At 36.6% G+C, this 21,270-nt stretch overlaps 1 protein-coding gene across 4 annotated transcripts; it reads left to right on the top strand.

Moving 5' to 3' along the window:
* The first annotated feature begins 8,927 nt into the window (after positions 1–8,927).
* LOC138713874 (zinc finger protein 84-like) lies at positions 8,928–20,987 on the top strand. 4 transcript variants are annotated; one of them, XM_069846351.1, is made up of 4 exons: positions 8,928–9,227; positions 14,627–14,699; positions 16,719–16,883; positions 19,721–20,987. In XM_069846351.1, exons 3-4 carry the CDS (start codon positions 16,845–16,847, stop codon positions 20,645–20,647), a joined length of 966 nt encoding a protein of 321 aa, XP_069702452.1. In that variant the 5' UTR covers positions 8,928–9,227; positions 14,627–14,699; positions 16,719–16,844; the 3' UTR covers positions 20,648–20,987. The 4 variants fall into 4 exon arrangements, with proteins under 4 accessions (XP_069702452.1, XP_069702450.1, XP_069702449.1 ...); XM_069846349.1 differs by having other exon boundaries at positions 14,624–14,699; XM_069846348.1 differs by lacking the exon at positions 14,627–14,699 and having other exon boundaries at positions 8,929–9,227.
* The last annotated feature ends 283 nt before the right edge of the window (positions 20,988–21,270 follow it).

Genomic DNA, 21,270 nt, shown 5'->3' with positions numbered 1-21,270 from the left:
TGAATACGAAATACGAAAGAAATAAAATAACACTGATGTATTTAAACAGTCCAAAGTATTTTTTAAATGTTATATTGCCAGTCATATGCTAAACATTCCCTACAGAGAGACACAAAATATTAATTTCGCAACTTCGTTAGAACAGCTGTGGAGACATCGGCCATATTTAACTAACTGTTAAATGAGTTAACTGCCCGAAATCCTACATTTAAAATTAACAAACTGTTAACAATCTGTTAAACCAAACTGGTGTTGAAAACATACAATTTTATTAATTAACAAACTGTTTAGAGTTTAACAGTCGTTAAATTTTCTAACAATACTTGGAAAAACCGGCCATTAAAACTTTTATTAAATTGTGAAGTTTGTTTGTATCTCAGTGTGTTAATTTCAGTAGTATCATCAAACCATTGATAGAGATTGGTGAAAAATTGTCGTAAGTACTATCACTTCAATTATAAAAAAAAATATATTCTTAAAATTGTTCAAGAGCGAAAGTTATTTATTAAGAAAATACTGTTAATAAATTTGGCACTTTGCACCTTCCTACTATTAAGTATCCAATTGGGGGGGGGGGGGAGTCAAGGATAAAATTTATATTTTCTAAAATTTCAAAATAAAGACTTCATACTTGACACACTTCATCCCCTTCGTGTAAGTCAGGCCTGCAGAACTGTAGCTCCTGAGAGCACTGCTATACTCCGGTTTCTTACCCCACCCACATTTTCTACCTGACGTTCTAGTTACGCTCGGCTGCATTAACATTCATTCGCGGCGGCAGGTATACAATACGCTATCAAGAATTACAAATGAACAGATAATAAAATCCTTAGCAACATACCTTTAGAAAGTAAGAGAAAAATGAATGAGGGAAATAAATAAATTAAAAGACATGTAAAATAAATTTTAAAATGTATGTGTGCTAATAATGTAAGAAGGTCTACCTATGTGTATCGTCCTGTTACTAGTAAAGTCGGTTAAATCCACTTTTTGTGTAAAATAACTTAAGTACAGTCCCCGACTTGTCTTTTGCCAATTACTATATTTGAAGAATTTATTATGATTTTTCGTGCATTAATAAAGTTTTAATTCCTGTTTTTACAAAACTTGTATTACTGATCTTAACTGGTTTTACTAATAATAGGACGATAAATAAATGTACGTTGATAAGTGAGTGATAGCTATGTGACCGGATGTCAATGCTGTCATTCAACATTGTAACGCACTCCAGCCAAATAAATAAATAATAAATAAATAAATATATAAGTAAATAAATAAATAAGTAAATACGTAAATAAATAAATAAGTAAATACGTAAATAAATAAATAAGTAAAGAAGTAAACAAATACATAAGCAAATAAATAAGTAAATAAATAAATATATAAATAAATAAGTAAATAAGTAGGCCTAAACAAGTAAATAAACAAGTAAATAAGAAAATAAGTAAATAAATAAACAAACAAACAAATAAATAATACGCATACTACAGTATAAAGAGAACTGGAACATGGCAAAATCTAAACCCGTGAAGGAATACTACTTCCAAAGGAAATAGTAATATGATTATTTTGTTGTTGAAGACGAAAGAATTGCTTGTTTATTGTGTCCCATCCAATTTATTTCCACTCGTCATTTCAATATTAAAAGTACATTTCAACAAAGTCCATATTAAGAATTATGGAATGCACAAACTTTCGGGTAAGTTCATTATTACGAACTGTATATTGAATAATACAGTATACAAATAAATTATTATTATTTATTTATATACTGTAAAATTAAGGACGTCACTCGTTGTGTTCATTTTGAATTGAAATTAATAGTGACTTTCAAGGTTCATTACTTAAATGCTATAAATTTGTGTTTCCGTAGGTGATGATAGGAGGAAAGTTTTCGAAAATCTAAAACCGGTTAGGTGCAAAGAAATCTCAAAGAAACTACCGACAGAAAATCTAGCATAATTGTAAAACTTGAAACGAGACAACGCATTATAAAAACAATGAATTTATTACAATCCTTTTTGGAAATTACTTGCCACCACTGATGGACCTTTGACGACAAGAGAAGGTAAATAACTCTACGCGGAAGTCGATCATCCCCAATAGAAGTGGATTGAGGCTGACGTCATATTTCCCCTTCTTACGAGTTTTGCAGGCCTGGTATAAGTATTCTTGCATAAAGTTTCTTTATGATGACATGAATGGTTTTTTCCATTTATTTAAATTAAAAAATAGCATATTTTCAAAATCTATCTCCTCTTACAAAATTTAAGTTCCATGCAAGACTCTACATATATTTACGATAACTCTGTTATTGTTAGAAAGGAACTAAGAATTTTAAATTTACATCTATAAATGGAGAGGAAAATTTAAAAAGAACATAATGCAACTTGAAAATTTAAATTTTTAACGTCCATTAAATATGTTTTGTTTTATTTTTTTAATTTCGAAAATTTAGTTTATCAAAAAATGCTACTCTTTTTACTCACCATAGTACATAGAACATGTCATAAAAATTTCATGTTCCCAACCAGAGACCTGCAAGAGAGCGATGCTTAACGATATCTGAGATCGGTTTTACCGAATGCTCTTCGTGTCTAATCGCTCGAGCTCGGGTTTGGCCTGCGCTCGCTCGAGCTCGCCCGGGGGATCGCTCCCCTGTGAGAACGAGCGTTCGCTTCAACCACTATACGCGAAGCAGTAAGCTATAGTACTACGTAGTACATCATTGGTAAAAATCGAATGAATTCATTTGATTATCAAAACCATTCGAAATAATAGAAATATTCACAATATCACTCGATTATTCATTGATTTTGCTTACCACCACAACAAGCCGTATGAAGTTACACAAAATATGTACTCGCATAACAGAATGTGTTCCATTTTAAGATAATGATAAGAGCTTCGAGTTCAGAATCATATGACGCAAAAATAGAATGATAAGCTTCGAATGTTCTGTGTGGTTGTAGCGTACTGACTCTTCTAACAGCCTCAGTATCTGACCCTGATCTTCATTAAATTAAACACCTGACCTACATGGCGATAAGAAAAAAGAGCGCTGCTCTCAGGCTATAGACCTACGTATAGAATGACTAATCAACATACTGCAATGTTATTGAACAATTCATTCATGCATTCGAATGATTTAATCCTACAATGGAATAATCATAGAAATCATTCGATTGTTTTCAACAATTATATATTTTAGTGGAAATTTAATTAATTATACATTTTTCTTTGTTTAGATTGAAAGAGCCTGAAATGATTTTCTGTATAAATATATTTCATTCCTACTCAGTTTAACATTTAACTTCAAAAACAGACTGAGACACAAATTTAATCGTAATAATATTGTAAATGCAAATGAAATGTTTGGTTATATTACTATAAAATGTATATAAAACCGAGAAATTACATTTAATACGTGATAACTAAAACTGTCTACCGAAGTATGAAATGCAAATAATAAATTAGTAGCGATATATTTTGTTTCATCTCGAACGTAATATGAACTTTACTCATATTAACTTGGGAATATTTTTATTTTTGATTTTAGTACGTTATTTTACGACGCTTTATCAACAGCTTAGGTTATTTAGCGTCTGAATGAAATGAAGGTGATAATGCCGGTGAAATGAGTCTGGGGTCCAGCACCGAAAGTTACCCAGCATTTGCTCGTACTGGGTTGAGGGAAAACCCCGGAAAAAACGTTAACCAGGTAACTTGCCCCGACCGGGATTCGAACCCGGGCCACCTGGTTTCGCGCTGACCGTTACTCCACAGGTGTGGACAATCCTATGTACTTTAAGGTATTCTTATCCCTTACTTCTCCGAATTTAGTCCAAGCAGAGATAGTAACTACTTTCCCTTTTTTTCCACTACTCTGACTCTGCTGATTTAACTTTATTTTCGGCACATACTTTTGACATCGTGTCTTGTAATCTTTTACCATCAACAGAGACGGTGTCCGAGCCTCTGCTTGAGATCGACGTCGATACTATTCAATCATCTTCACATTCGTTTTGATGTAACGTACTGATTAGACAAGCCTACAATTCACCTACTGCTTACTGCTACCGGAAGAGCACTCATGAACACCGAGCGCTCGTCCTCAGACCCGATCGCTCGGTGTGTTGCCTTACTTCGTGATTTATCGGAACTATTCGTAGATGATCGCTATTCATTCAGTCAGTGCCTTCCTGGACTGATAACGATATCTCGCGCTCGCTCTCTTGCAGGTCTCTGTTCCCAACATCAAAACTGTAAGAACTTTTAGGCTACACTTTAAACATGACGAAATCTGGTAAAAAAGAAATAGCCTATGAGAAAACAACTCGTACAATTCGTATGGAATTCAGATTCAAGAATGCAGCCATTTAAATATGGCGTAATTTTCATGCTTGCAAGTGCCACAAGACACTGAAACTTGCTCAACATATAAATAAGAAATTACCAATTCATATTTCACAAAAAAAAAAAAACAAACAAACAAACAAACAAACAAACGAAAAACAAAAATGCGACTTTTGATTGAAAATGACCAAAATGTCACCTGTCTACCAGTGGCGGCTGGTGGTTTGAAAATATGGTGGTGCACAATGGATATCGAAGAGGAGTTAAACATACTTTACTGTAAAGTTTAAAACCGTGTATACCTGAGGGGGTATACGTATAAGGCTTATTTATATGCAATTAATAAGTAAAATGACTAAACACAAGCATATCTATTTATACAGAAAGTCCAAAAGTGGAAGGGGTCGTGGGCGGAGCTCTCTATATTGCGATTTACCCTCATGAAAAACATTTGAGCAAAGAATCGTCATCAGAATGCTACCAAGTACCAAGTGCAACATTTTCGTTCATAAAATCCTAGATCATATATGTAACAGATATGTCGGGCTTATAGGCTTTGAGGTTAACAACTTTTGTCAGGTTTACTACGCTGCCATCTAGTTGGTACATAAGGAGTCACATCATAATTCCCATTTGAATTGCATTAGCGACTGTGCTGCCATCTCGTGTTCGATTACGGCAGACGGGTGGCGATCCTGGCGGTCGTTCTCTTCAAAGTGCTGCCGATTTTAACGTAGCGAGGAGTTATCTGTTACATATATGATCTAGGATAAAATTCAAATGCAGCTTTCGTAGGCTGTCGGGAGATAGCAGCACTTACTGTCAGAATGACAACTCTTACAACTTTAAAGCAAAATACAAGCTCCTTTATGTATTGTGCCGTTTGTGTGCATGCAGATTCAGAAAGTAATGTGCGAAATATGTGACTGTTCATTGCATGTTTCATGCTTATTACTTCGGACAAATGTCTAGTTGAAACAGATACTTTCCCAGTGAATTTAGTTTCTTCTGCACTGACGTTGGTGTCCATGTCAGGGAGTGCGACAAACCGTTCTCAATGAGGAAAGCAGTAGACCACACCTCTAACCCCCTGTCCCCGCATTAGCCGAACATCTCTATAAACTACCTTTCATAGGTTTTCAACATCTTTGCAAACCAAGAGGCTCGAAGGCTCCTGCAGACGTACAAAACAAGACGCCAGCTGCAGATAGTCATGAATGAAATTGTAAAAAAAATATATGTATACTTTTAATAGTAACAAAGCTGGGAGATTAGGAACATTACTGGGGGATGTACAAACCTGCAAACCCCCTTGAGAAGCCGCCACTGTTGTCTACTGTTTTCCCTCTGTATCTTTCCGGGCCTTGAACACTCACAGTCATTATCGTTAGAACGCCGAGTCTGAGAAGAAGAGTAGGCGGTTGCTTGCGCCTGAGCCAAGTGGCTGGATCTCTCAGTCAGATGTTAAATTTGATTATTTCAGCTGTTCCAAGAAAAGTTAAATACTCTGTGTTACCATAGCCACTCATTCGCAAGTCTCGCCATGTTCCTTTCTTTAATTGTTTATGTACACTAAATTAAATATATTTACACTGGAAATTAGCTGCATTAACAATCTGTTCTCAGAGCACAAAACTTAGAATTCTCTGTAGCAATTATATTCGGACGAGAAATACAGGGCATATCAAAAGTCCGGTAACACTTTCAATATTTTGTTACACAAAAACTACTAATGATAGCACTTTCAAACACACGTCAGTTTAAAGTCAAACTCTCAAAGTTCTGCTTACACCTTACAGAGATTCAATGTGTGAACCACGAGTGACTCGGCAGATGTCCAAACGATAATCAAACTCTTCCCATACCCTTTTCAACATATCCTCTGTGACCGTGGCGGCAGCTTCTCGAATTCTGGTTTTTAGTTCCTCTAAATCACGTGGCAAAGGCGGTACAAACACACGGTCCTTCAGTTACCCCCAGAAAAAAAAGTCACATGCAGTCATATCGGGTGACCTTGGTGGCCATGTCATGAAACATCTGTCCCTTACTCCAGCACGTCCTATCCAACGATCAGACATCTCCGTATTCAGGTAAGCACGAACAGCATTGTGGAAATGTGGCGGAGCCCCATCTTGCTGAAAGATGAAATCGTCATCGAGATCTTGTCCAAGTTGAGGCACCAACCATTGCTCCAACATGTCCAGATATGAATGTCCAGTCACAGTAGCCTCAATGAAGAAGAAAGGTCCGTACAGTTTTCGTTGTGATAACGTGCAGAAAACATTCACCTTTGGTGAATCACGCTCATGTTCAATGATTCTGTGAGGTTTCTGTGCACCCCAAACACGACAGTTGTGCTTGTTAATTTTCCCACTCGTATGGAATTTCGCTTCGTCGCTGAAAATTAAGCTGCTGAATAACTTTGAGAGTTTGACTTTAAACTGACGTGTGTTTGAAAGTGCTATCATTAGTAGTTTTTGTGTAATAAAGTATTGAAAGTGTTACCGGACTTTTGATATGTTCTGTACATTATATAGAGTAGTGGGTCGAAAGTCGCTTTCCTCAAACACTTCCTTACATTTAATTACATTCAATTTACATTTGACTACACATTCCTTTACAGATTTTGTTCAAAATGGAGGCTCTGTTTCTCGATACACAATTCACAATGTTTAGATACTGATGACATTGTATCCAGATTAAATTAAAACACCAATCTAAACAATTTGTACATTGTTTTTTTTTTTAGTAAAATACTGAAAGAATTTTCTGAATAACTTAAAAACTGACGGAGTTATATCAATTTTAGTAAATACTATGCGACGGTATTCTTTTGTTAAATTTGGGCCCCTGTTTAATTTTCAAATACTTTTGGCACTGGATTTAAGGTATCACTTAACCGTGACGTTACTTACTTACTTACTTACTTACTTACTGGCTTTTAAGGAACCCGGAGGTTCATTGCCGCCCTCACATAAGCCCGCCATTGGTCCCTATCCTGAGCAAGATTAATCCATTCTCTATCATCATATCCCACCTCCCTCAAATCCATTTTAATATTATCTTCCCATTTACGTCTCGGCCTCCCCAAAGGTCTTTTCCCCTCTGGGCTCCCAGCTAACACTCTATATGCATTTCTGGATTCGCCCATACGTGCTACATGCCCTGCCCATCTCAAACGTTTGGATTTAATGTTCCTAATTATGTCAGGTGAAGAATACAATGCGTGCAGTTCTGCGTTGTTAACTTTCTCCATTCTCCTGTAACTTCATCCCTCTTAGCCCCAAATATTTTCCTAAGAACCTTATTCTCAAAAACCCTCAAACTCTGTTCCTCTCTCGAAGTGAGAGTCCAAGTTTCACAGCCATACAGAACAACCGGTAATATAACTGTTTTATAAATTCTAACTTTCAGATTTTTTGACAGCAGACTAGATGACAAAAGCTTCTCAGCCGAATAATATCAGGCATTTCCCATATTTATTCTGCGTTTAATTTCCTCCCGAGTGTCATTTATATTTGTTACTGTTGCTCCAAGATATTTGAATTTTTCCACCTCTTCGAAGGATAAATCTCCAACTTTTGTAATTCCATTTCGTACAATATTCTGATCACGAACTGTGACGTACTGTCCCAAAAAAATTGAAAGTATTTAACAATAACAAAGCAATTTAAAATTTCACCATCCTTTACCGTTTTTTTTCTCTCTTGTACGAAGAGGAGATCGGAAGCCTTGCACTACAACCTGAGGTTTATTTTGCCTACCACTCCTATTCTGTAAATAACTGGGTAGCCGAACGGCCGCGCTCTTGTACAAGTACAGCACGCTGCACCGTGAACTTAGGCCTAACCTGGGTTATTGTATGGATGATGATATCTGAATTAATGATTGTGAAATTAGTCCGATGTCCAATGCCGAAAGTTACCCAGCAATTCTGCTTCAATTGGTTGAGGGAAACTCCCGGAAGAAAATCCAACCAGGATTTGAATCCTGGCCCGCCCGTTTCCTGACCAGACGTGCTAACCATTACTTCACAGCTATGGACTCCTCTCCCTTTAAAAAAACTTTATTTTCACAAAAGAAACACAAGCTGAAAGGACTTGTAACTACCAGAGACAAGGGAAGCCATAAAAATAAGTGCAGAAATGAAATATATTTTTTCATGTTCCCGAGCGATATTTTGTATATGAAAAAAATAAGAGATACTTCGTGGGTTTTGTGACTATCCATAGTGAGGGACTGAAAAATATAAAGAGGATATTTTAAGAAAATGGTTGCCTACGGGTATTAATGTTATTTTCCATTTTCGTCATATTTCTCGTAGCGCGGCACAAAGGTTGAATATGTTTGGTGTATAGTAAGAACAGAAGTAAACATGTATTAATGTTTCTCAATCTCAGACTTCTTAAGATTTTCAAATCAAAAGCCTCTCAAAATTAAAAACGTTTCTCAATTCAGTCCGTGCATCATCAAAAGATCAACAGAGTGTCATCTCTTCATTCGAGAACAAGCATTTATTTCTGCTTTCTACAGTGGAGTAGTTTGTCTTTCTCGTTATAGTATTTGCACCGGCTCGAACATAGAGGGCGGTAGTGGAAAAGAAACTGCGAAGTATTATCGGCTTTGTTGGTTTTGTCGGTTTTGTCGGTATCCGTTCATATTGAATTGTTTGGAAGGAGATAGAAGTGTCAAAGATGAAAACATACAGTCGGAAGAAACAGTTACCTAGATACGACTTTGACGATGCGGCAATGGATTTCAATGAAATATGTAGGCTATGTTTGTCAGACGAAGGAGAAAAATTTCCAATATTTCAGGATGTTAATGAAGTTCCTCTTCCACTGAGAATAATGGCTTGTGTGTCAGTAGAGGTTGGTTCGATATTAAAATGACATTGTGATAAATTACTTCATGTAATGATGCAGGTTAAAGTCCAAAACATGTGTTTACTCATCTGTTTTTGTTTAGTTGTTTCGGAAATGTCTTTTGATTTGTTTGGTTACGCTTAATGTAAATAGATCTATCGTGTTGCATGTTACATTTTTAAGATCTTGTTTCTGTATTTATAAACAAAGAGAAACATTGATTTATTACCGAAAGGTCTTTACGAAGCTCGTGACATAATGGTAAATAAATACAAATGGCTCAGCTGTTGGCTACATTAACATAACCTCTATTTAACGTTCCAACCAAACTGAACATAATCAAACATGAACTTGTCACTGCTAAACTAGATTGATAAATAGGTTATTCTTCAAAGATAATAGCTGGGACAGATGCACATATCTTTTTAATTTGTGGTAATTCTCCAGAGAAACTACACTGAAAAAAAGGCACAGTTCCCCGTCCCCTCCCCCTTTCCTGGTTTCTCTAAGATGTAAGCGTATGTAGTGATAATTACTTCGTTCTATTTAACGGCCAATCTTCGATATCGCCCCTCACCACACACGGGACTGAAGTCTGATTAATAAGTTTCTTTATGGGTTAAATGAGGGGATAGCTAAGTGACATTAAGCTGAGATATGTGACAAGGTTAGTGGGTTAATTGAGGGGATTATTTAAGTGATATGAGGCCGAGGAATGTGAAAATGATTAAAGTCGTTTTCTCTCCTGTGTGTGTAGTGTGGAGGGGGATACCGAAGTTTCACCCTTTCAACATAAAAATTGTTTGATACTAACGTGTGGGCTATATTCTAATGCCCATAATCTGAAAGAACGGTGTAGTGTCCAGTTCCTGTTGCCCACTCCGTATTAGACACTTCGTAAAAAGCTTAGCTGCACCAGTCTTTCGGATTTTCCCTTGTAATGCACTTATAGTTCCCTTCCCCCACTACTTGTTACTAAAATAATATTCGAGAGGTTCAGGACGCAATACTAGGGAAACGGATCCTTTTTCTAGTAATTCGTTCTGGACCTCTCGCATGTTATGTTGGTAATTAGAGGGGAAGGGTGATTCTCCAGAAGAACTACACCAGAGGAGGTACATCTTCCCTCTCTACTAAGTACTAATCACCAACATAACATGCGAGAGATTCAGTACGAACTGCTGAGGAAATGATCTGTTTCCCTAATATTGCGTTCTGGACGTCTCAAGTTTTATGTTGGTAATAATTAGGGAGGATTCGACAGATATTGGAGAAAAAATGGTAGTATAAGGGTACAGTAGGCCTATATCAGTTAATCATAGATTTCAAAAAGGCGTATGACTCTGTTAGGAGAGAAGTATTATGTGATATTCTTATTGAATTTGGTATTCCCAAGAAACTAGTTCGATTAATTAAAATGTGTCTCAGTGAAACGTACAGCAGAATTCGTATAGGCCAGTTTCTGTCAGATGCGTTTCCAATTCACTGTGGGCTAAAGCAAGGAGATGCACTATCACTTTTACTTTTTAACTTCGCTCTAGAATATGCCATTAGGAAAGTTCAGGATAACAGAGACTGTTTGGAATTGAACGGGTTACATCAGCTGCTTGTCTATGCAGATGACGTGAATGTGTTAGGAGAAAATCCACAAACGATTAGGGAAAACACGGAAATTTTACTTGAAGCAAGTGAAGAGATAGGTTTGGAAGTAAATCCCAAAAAGACAAAGTATATGATTATGTCTCGTGACCAAAATATTGTACGAAATGGAAATATAAAAATTGGAGATTTATCCTTCGAAGAGGTGGAAAAATTCAAATATCTTGGAGCAACTGTCACAAATATAAATGGCACTCGGGAGGAAATTAAATGCAGAATAAATATGGGAAATGCTTATTCTTCGGTTGAGAAGCTTTTGTCATCTAGTCTGCTGTCAAAGAATCTGAAAGTTAGGATTTATAAAACAGTTATTACTGGTTGTTCTTTATGGTTGTGAAACTTGAAACTCTCATTTTGAGAGAGGAACAGAGATTAAGGGTGTTTGAGAATAAGGTGCTTAGGAAAATATTTGGGGCTAAGAGGGATGAAGTTACAGGAGAATGGAGAAAGTTACACAACGCAGAAGTGTACGCATTGTATTCTTCACCTGACATAATTAGGAACATTAAATCCAGACGTTTGAGATGGGCTGTGCATGTAGCACGTATGGGCGAATACAGAAATGCATATAGAGTGTTAGTTGGGAGGCTGGAGGGAAAATGATCTTTGGGGAGGCCGAGACGTAGATGGGAAGATAATATTAAAATGGATTTGAGGGAGATGGGATATTATGATAGAGAGTGGATTAATCTTGCACAGGATAGGGACCGATGGTGGGCTTATGTGAGGGCGGCAATGAACCTTCGGGTTCCTTAAGAGCCAGTAAGTAAGTAAGTAAGTAAGTAACAAGTAGGGAGGGGAGCTACAATAGTGTGTTAGCCTATACAGTTACCAGTAAATGTCAAACTATTTTTGTGTTGAAAGTGTTAGTGGCTGCAAACTACAACCACGTGTTTATCACTATATACATCTCTCTGAAACCAATGAAACAAAAAAGCATTGTCCTTCCTTCATTGTAGCTTTTCTAGAGAATTACCGAATTTGTATTTTAGCCTATATAACTCCACAGATTGTGTTAAGCTTCTTGAGTTCAAGTAATGAAAATTGTTAACATTTATTTTATGTCGATATTAAATGCAATCACTTATGCCTAAGTAATGGACAATGCATGAAGACGATGCAGTAGTGGAACACATCAATAAATTTTCTATGTCTACCTTTTTTTTTACCCTCTTAAAAATAAAATACCATAAATTCATAGAGTAGATGCAGTAGATTACACTTTCTTCCATATATGTGTACCTCAGTGACATTGATTCATGATTCTATAAGTCCATTTTACTGACTTCAGGACTTTTACTGACAGGCGAAAAACAAATCACAGTAGTGTTTTTCTTCGATAGCTGATAAAGGTACAAATCCGTTTATTTTATTTTTGGTATAGTGGAATCGTAGCATACCTTGAAAATTATAAGATTCGTGTAGAAATAAACAGAGTTATGCGTAACTTATCAACTTATCGTACTATAGGCTACCCCTAATAATATGATCATGTTCTTCTGAAAAATATGCATTAAACCCAAAATCAGTCATCCCAAGACTTAGAGTGTACCTTCAGATAGATACATTCTCTGCCTCCGTGATTTTTACCAGAATATTATCATATTTAGTTTGTTATATTTCATGCATTGTAGATGATCGAGTCGTTTTTGTCCTACAGTCGTTAATCTGAACTAACCCAAAAATATTAAAAATAGTTAATATACAATCAGGGCCAATTTAGAGTGGTGGTAAACTGGATACTTGTCTAGGGTGGCAGGTTTTAGGGGGTAACAAATTTCTGGAAACTCATACAAAAAAACGAGTGAACTGGAACTTATCTCTGGTATAGGACAGCGAAAATCTATCACATGTCCTTCCACAGCTCTGCAAGATGATAAATGACTGAAGTGTTGAGATTGTCTACCCAAATTTATACATACTGTAAGCTTAGTTCTAAAAATTTACATGAGTGCTCCGTCTTTCAACTGCTCAGCAGAAAGATAGGCCTACCTAATTTTCTGTTCTCAGGCAGATAGTAGTTACTGTATTTATGATACAAGTTCGTAAAGATTCTCTTTTTTGGCACGAGTGTGTATCATACAGTGCTTTTTCTATGCTAGCACAAATTTACATTAAATTAATATTTCAGTTGGAGAGGTTATAAAATCACGATTTCACGGCCGTCTAAACTCAGAACCATTAAGAAATAAATACCAGTAGCCATGGAATTCAGCCTGTTTTATTCATAATCACTATTTCATGGCCACCTAAACTGGCCATTATAATCAACAAAGCAGTTAGGAAAAGTTGAAAGCTACATCTTGCTGTCCACACCTGTGGAGTAACAGTCAGCGCGTCTGGCCGTGAAACCAGGTAGCCCGGGTTCGAATCCCGGTCGGGGCAAGTTACCTGGTTGAGGTTTTTTCCGGGGTTTTCCTTCAACCTAATACGAGCAAATGCTGGGTAACTTTCAGTGCTGGACTCCGGACTCATTTCACCGGCATTATCACCTTCATTTCATTCAGACGCTAAATAACCTAGATGTTGATACAGTGTCGTAAAATAACCCAATAAAATAAAAAAAAAATACACCTTGCTACAATGAGTACTACATGTAACTTCAGAATAATAAGGGTTAAAATGTAGATATGAATGTTAAATTTGTTACTTAATTGTGTTACGTGTAATATTTACTTCATGAAAGTTCGAGATAAAGCATCATTTTCTTATTGAATGAAGTTTGTACATTTAATATTGCATTTTCTTTGGCAGTACGTAAAGTGATTATTTACTTTTTTATGCACAGGTGTTTTAAAGGCTTAATACTTTACGTGCTGATAAGAGAGTAAAATGCAACTTTACGCTCTGCCATAGAAAAAGAACTGTTTAAGAACATCACAAATGACAGATCATCTGAATCACCTTACTGTCCTCGCTATTGAGTCTGATTTCACAGTAAAACTGGACTGTGAAGAAATGATAAATTGTTTACCAATGGCAGAGTGGGGCAGAAGCCTCTTGTGATCTAAATTACTGTTTTGGGTGTGAAGAAACTGATTTGTAAGCTCATTTAAATTTAAGGAAGTTAGAATGACAGAGAAGTAAGTAATGTTTTCAAAATAAATTATTTCAATACTACACTGTATTAAAATCAAGGTTGTAATCAAGTAGAGACGTGAAAGATTTAGGCAGCAACAATAAAATGTCTTAAAATAGAGACAACAGCCATACATGAAAGTACATTCAACTCATTTTTGTGAAAAGTTACAGATTCCACTGTCATTTTGGTCCTCTCATTTATGTAATCATTTTATGTTTATAATTTCAGTTACGCAAAAAATGTCATTACTGTTAGACAAGTGCAAGAAGTCAAAATTAAAATAAACCCCATGTTACTTTATTTGGAGGGGGCAGACGACAATTTATTTTTTTTCCCCCAAAGGCATACATATTGAAATTTAGAATATTTATATCAATGATAAGAGAACACTTAAAAGACCTGTAGCAAAGGAGAATTCGTATATAAAAAACAGCAGAATATTCCAGAGTAGATAGGTAAAAGAAATACAGACTTCTTCATGAGTTAAAAATTATTGCACCACTTTTGTACTAGGTAAGAATTGAATGAAGACACCATGAGCTTCTGATGGATGATTTTAGAATTAGGTATCCCAGCCACACCCTCCTTGGAATTTCACACTTTCTTGTTATGTTCCATTTTTCTGAAGTATTATTCTATGTTGGTAAATCTTTGTTGGCAGCAGTGATGAAATTTGGAGGGAAAATTATTAGAAGTGCGAGAATAATTGAAGGTAGAAGATTTCCAACATCTTTCATGTAAGTTTCAATTCCTACTCCTAAGTCAGTGACATATATTCTAGGCTATAGAATCAATGTATATTCACTCTATAACCACATTTCATGACTGTAACTTGTATGGTGTTCTCAAAGTCTTTACATTTTAAAATGTTATTCGAGATTACTTTCAAAATGACAACTTTATGGGAGGCTTCACCATATGGATAAGATCCTACTTGTAATGTAATGTGAATTATTGTGAATTTAACGAACAGAGAATTCGAGGATTCTTCTAGTCTTCATATTTAAGGGGCTATTCCTGTAACATTAAATTATGTCATATTTTCTCTGCTTCTATCAGACGTAGAATAATGCAATATTTTACACATGTAGCTCACACACAGTTCTCAGTTTCAACACCTAATTACAATGTGTGTTTATTAAATAGCGAAACTCGTTTGAAAAATCGAGTTTACAAACTAAATTGCATCTATAGGAGAAAAGTTTTCCGGGCTATCAGGCCATGGTCCGTTGGTTGTGTGACCAAACGTTTTGTTCACTGCTGCGGTGAACATCTTCAGTGGTGTGTCGGACCACGGCCTGATAGCCCAGAAAACTTTTCTCCTGTTGATGTCTGCTGTGAAAGCCTACACTCGAATATAAATTGCGTCTATGTCAACATATACAAGGTGATTCACGAGGATTTACCATCCCTTATAGGGCTCATTTCCGAAGACATTCTGAGCAGAAAATTTCATATAAACATTTGTCCTAATTTCAATATTTTCAGAATTACACTAATTTAAAATTGTTTTTAAAATACCATTATTCTTCAGTTTTAAGGGTAAAATAATATTACAGATAAAGAATGAACTATTCAGGAGTATCATTTCTTTAATTAGCTAGTATTCTGAAGCTAAAAATGTGTTGTGAATTTCATAGTTGCTTCGTGCAGAATTTTTTTTTTTTTTTTTTCGGTTTTTAACTACAAAATTACATTTTCTTACGCATTTATCACAATTGTTACAAATCACGCCACTCTTGTAAATTCTTCAAGACTGTACATTAGGATGCATAATTAAACTGTAAAGAATCAAGTTCCTAAAGTCGTATGATTTGTAACAATTTTTGTGTTAAGTGTGTAAGAATGATGTCATTTTTAGTTAAAAATTGGAAATCAAAATCTGTACAAAGCAATTAACAACACATTTTTAGCCTCAGAATACTAGCCAATTAAAGAATTGATACTTCTGAATAGTTCATTCTCTATTTGTAATATTTTTTACCCTTAAAATTAAAGAAAAAGAGGTGAGGGTTAAATCTAGAATACAATTAAGCCTGGTTGCAGACTTACCCCTCAATATCTAAATTGACGTGTTTTTTTGTTTTAATTGAATTCAATTTAAATAATTAGTTATTTAGACTGAGAAGTTTTGAAATGAAAGCCCTGTATATAAACTGACATTGATATCGATAGTTTAATAGATCCCAATCAATACAGAAATTCTGTTCCGGTGATCTTGTAATGTTTGGTGTAACTGTATGCACATTTTGTTGTAAAAAGCTTTTTTCGTCTTCAATGGCAAGATAAAAATTAAATGTTCAGTGGCATATAAACCATTTCATCAATGAATCCTTGGTTCACACTCTAAAAAATTGAGCTAAAATTAGTCGTGACCAAGTCTCCTGTATTTCTGTTATGAGATGTTGGTCATCCTAGCCATAGCTCAGGTGGTAGCATGTTTACCTCTTGATACAGAACTGCACTCAGATTATCATGGGTTTTCTCCAGTTTTAAGGCAATTGTCAGGTAATCATATGACGAATTCTTGATCTCATCTTGCCAAGCCATGTCACTATCACCAATTGCATCCACGCTGATTAAAGTAGTTGATACAGCATCATGAAGTAACTGATTAAAAATATTTTTATGGTGTGTTCTGTGATAACTCATGTTTCTTATTTTTGACAACAAAGCCTTCAGATTTGGTTTGTTGGAATTGTTAAATATGTTTTAGTCTCATTTCCTTAAAGTAATGATCCGTTTTATCTTAACAGGTGTTTGAAGGAGATGGGTTGCCATCTCAAGTATGTCAGCAGTGCATTGAGGAATTAGATAGCCATTACAGATTCAAGCAGAAATGTGAGACTTCAGATGCCAGACTAAAACAGTACCTGAAAAATATGAAAACAATGCATCAATTTCAGTCAAAGCTATCGCAGGTAATTATTTAGTCTCTGGGGGGGGGGGGGGGGATATGTGTGTTTTTCTTTTCATGGATTTTTTTACAAAATAGCTTCATATATTCATGAATGTAAAATATAACCCAAAAATACTGGTGAATCTTATTAGTACCTATTAACTTGAAAAACTAGTACATTTAATATTTAAAAGGTTCACCGCTGTCTAGTAATAGCATGTCTGATCGTGAAATGAGTGGGTCCAGGTTCAAATTTTGGTTGGGGCCATTTATCTGGTTGAGGTTATTTCCGGGGTTTTCCTTCAACCTATTAAGAGTAAATGCTAGTAAGTTTCGGTGCTGGACTCTGGACTAATTTCATTCAGATGCTAAATAACCTTAGTAGTTGATAAAGAATCGTAAAATAACTGATTAAAAAATATATGTTTAAAATTTAAAAAATGAAGCACAGACTGATTATTTAGTCCTGACAGCTCAGCGACGCGAAAAAGGGGAAGTAGTAGGAGTAGTGGGGAGAGCTCTGGAGTAGAGATAAGGGCGAGCGGTCGGTAAAGGAATGTAGTACAGCTTAACTGTACTAGGAACGATGAAAGAATAATGGAACGGAGAAAAATTCTCTCCGGCGCCGGGATTTGAACCCGGGTTTTCAGCTCTACGTGCTGACGCTTTATCCACTAAGCCACACCGGATTCCACCCCGGCGTCAGAAGAATCGTCTCAGTTTTAAGTTCCAACTCTTGGGTTCCCTTTAGTGGCCGCTGGAGGGAACCCAAGAGTTGGAACTTAAAACTGAGACGATTCTTCTGACGCCGGGGTGGAATCCGGTGTGGCTTAGTGGCTAAAGCGTCAGCACGTAGAGCTGAAAACCCGGGTTCAAATCCCGCGCCGGAGAGATTTTTTCTCCGTTCCATTAGTCTTTCATCGTATGATGACGCAGAATATCTGCATGGAAATATCATATGTACTGTTATAATAATATATGTACTAGGAACATACCACTCTACCACACGCATGATATCCGATCACTCCGAAGGCAAGCGAGTGACTAACCCAAACACCCCTTGGCGTAACTAAAGGGACTCGCCTGACCAGGCGCACATCTTCAGCGACTGTCAGGACTAAATAATTGTACTGTACAGTTCTTGCCAAGCTTAGACGACCTCACTCACGCCACTCTTCTGACTCGTGCCTTACCCAAAACATAACAAAATCATATGGTGCATGCCTGTTAGTTATGCAGCGTTGTCACATTATGACTCTGAATTACTCCATCCGCTGGGCTGAGGCAAGTAAATGTTTTTTTTAACAGAGACGTTAGTAGTTGTCTCTTGCTGAGCCGTCTATGTTTGGCAACGCTGTTGCAAAGCAGTTCTGTTATCGGACGAGGCCAACTGCATAACATAAACATCGAGAGCATGTTGACTGACTTCTTTGACTCCTTTCCTCTGAGCTGGGGTTGTCTAAGTTTAGCGAGTACAGTACCTAACCTGACTGGGAAAAACTTAATCTTACAACATTCATCCTATTGTACATGAAGAAATCCGCATCACAAAGATGAACCTCCTCAATAAGATTATTGCCATTTGAGCACTGAATTTGCCACCTAAAAATATCTCAAACTCCAAACAGTCTTTTTATTTGTAGAAAAAATTATCCGCAAAGTAGGATCTATTCTAGTCAGAGTGCTGCATTGGAGTTAAATCGCAAGCTTGAACTCTGTCGAGTGTCGCACCCTCGAGTGAGATACGATCGGTCGTGATACGCTCATAATAAATAGAAGCACAGTACAAGGTCATCTCACTGACATGTCTTATCTTGTCTGGAAGGCGACAGATAAGATACACATATGTTTTGCTCACACGGTAAAAATAAGGCTTTATTTTCTGTGTTTATGACAAGCGCTTAATGGAACGTACCAAAACAGGAACATGAAGTTATAAATAAAATAGTACGAAAAACTTCGATATACAGTTATTATTGCTAATTAATAATTATTCAATATTTGATTTACCACATATATATAATATGATAGGTCCATACATAGTGTTCCGCCTATATACTGCGACAATGTAGAAACGTTTTACAAAATATTATTGACATAGCAATATTAGTACAGAGATAACGTCACAGAAAATATAATAAAACAAATAATCATGCTACTCAACTGTTACAGACACAAAGATTGATTCACTAATTATTAGAGATTATTATTATTATTATTATTATTATTATTATTATTATTATTATTACTAGAAAACTTGATACAGTTCTTGCATTAGCGTGATTGTGTTCTCTGTTTATAATAATTAGATTTACATCCAATAACATGTATCAGATGTGGCAAAAACAAAATCACTCCTGTGTGGGGGGAAAAAAAAATTTACCTACAACATTTATATTACATTTTAAAGCAAGTTTTGTAGTTGTACTGTGGAGAGGTTAGTTAAACACTGCAAAGTTTTGAAATTATAAACATCTATGATGTTACTACACAGTTCATCACTGTAACAAGAACGAGTGTCTAACGCTCGGCTTATACCGATCGAGGATTTATCGCTCGTGACAATTTTACCCATCATGCATGTGCACTACCTATCGGATTATGCTATGAACTACTTGGCACTCGAGCGAAAACATCCAATGCAGACCTCTGATTCTAGTCAAGCCTTACTAGAAGTTACATCAGCCCTTACAGTGCCATGCCCTATCAGTAAAGTATAGTTCTCAAGTTTGTCATTTTCATGGCTAGAATCTGCTTAGTAGAGTCCATAGAGAACCTTTTAATCATCCCCTTTCTGTATGAAAGATAATGCTTGTTTTCTTTAGTGGCATTATTTCATATGTTTGTTCTCTACTGCAGGATCTGGGATTGACAAAGGAAAGCGAACTGTCGGATTCCACGACAACTGAGACTTTGCTTACAGAGCAGGAAAGGCAGGAACAACAGATAATACAAACTATTAGAGACGATCTTGAAAACCATAAACAAATGAACACAAATAGCAGTTCCATTGATGAAGCTCTGAGTTATAAGGAAAAACCAACCGAAAACGATGCTGGGTGCTCCGAAGCTTACATCGAACCGACATACAAACAGATTTCAAATTTGACGTTAGCTGTGAAGCAGGAACGAGTAGAGGCAGAGCATTCAGCTATGTTGGAGCAGCGGCAGGCCAATAATCAGAACATGGGCATGATGACTACATTCAGCGCCATGAAGGCAGGGCTGCCATTTGTATGCACTAAATGTCCCAAGAGGTTTGCAAAAAGGATCGATCTGCGCCGGCACGAGTCGGTTCACAACCAGCAGAGAGGCTTCGAGTGTCCCGTGTGCGAGAAGTGGTTCCCGAACAAGACGAGCTTCAGCCGCCACGAGCGGACACACACAGGCGAGCGCCCGTACGCCTGCTCACAGTGCGACAAGAGCTTCTCGCAGGGTGCGATCCTCGCCCGCCACATCATGACCCACACGGGCATCAAGCCCTTCAAGTGCGAGGTGTGCAGCAAGGGCTTCACGCAGCGGGAGGGTCTGCGTGTGCACATGCGGCAGCACACCAAAGAGCAGCCGGAGATACAGCTACACGAGTGTCCGCTGTGCGAGAAGTCCTTCTGTCACCCGTCTGGCCTCTCCAGGCATTTGATCATCCACACTGGAAAGACTTTCGACTGTACCGTGTGTCCCAAGGTCTTCACAGATTCTTCGTCGCTAAGAAGACACATGAAGCGTCACGGAGATGCATCAGAACCGCCGTTAAATCATCCACCACAGGATCACAACTTAACATAAATCCAGTATAACGTAAGAGAACATTGCCATTTTCCTTTCAGCTTTTCAGTGCAGCAAAAGTCTCTATAGGACGTAAGATCGTATGTCCACTTCACCACTTGTTGTATCTTGTTGTTTAGAAAAAATTACCATGTACAAAGCCTCTCGTATTGTAGAGTTAGTTCTATTTTTATTTCGTTGTGCGATGTCTATGAAATATCCTATGTCAGACTATTTGTAGATTTTATAGATATTAAAGTCTCAGTATTGGGCTGGTATTTCTTGTACTGTAACATGTATTTCATTTTATTAAGAAACTTTTACAAAAATATTTCAATAAATCTATTCTCTACAACTAAGACTTATTTCTCTTCAATCACAAATGAATGCATGACTCATTTCTAGTATTGTGGAAGAGGAGGCATTATGGCATTAACTATTGCAGAATAAATAAATAATGTAGGTTTTTGTATATTGCTCTCTAATCTTTTTAGTCATTTGATATCATGCTGAACGCATGTTTTTGCATGATTTCATTTACTTTTGATTGCTTTATGTTAACTGATTGTCTTGAGTTGATTGGATCAGTCGTCCAGTTTGTTGCTAGTCCGACAGTCAAATTCCGTACCAGAAATGGAGGCTCA

The sequence above is a fragment of the Periplaneta americana genome, chromosome 14 (genome assembly GCF_040183065.1).
Source record: "Periplaneta americana isolate PAMFEO1 chromosome 14, P.americana_PAMFEO1_priV1, whole genome shotgun sequence".
Lineage (NCBI taxonomy): Eukaryota > Metazoa > Arthropoda > Insecta > Blattodea > Blattidae > Periplaneta > Periplaneta americana.
Note: the sequence above shows the minus strand (reverse complement) of the source record. Positions and strands in the feature narration are given on the sequence as shown.

Excerpts from the sequence above, each read along its gene's own strand:
- LOC138713874 (XM_069846348.1), top strand. The coding sequence starts at position 9,051 with ATGAAAACATACAGTCGGAAGAAACAGTTACCTAGATACGACTTTGAC. Across the intron at positions 9,228-16,718 it reads TGGCTTGTGTGTCAGTAGAG|GTGTTTGAAGGAGATGGGTT; the intron begins GTTGGTTCGATA and ends TTATCTTAACAG. Across the intron at positions 16,884-19,720 it reads TTCAGTCAAAGCTATCGCAG|GATCTGGGATTGACAAAGGA; the intron begins GTAATTATTTAG and ends TCTCTACTGCAG.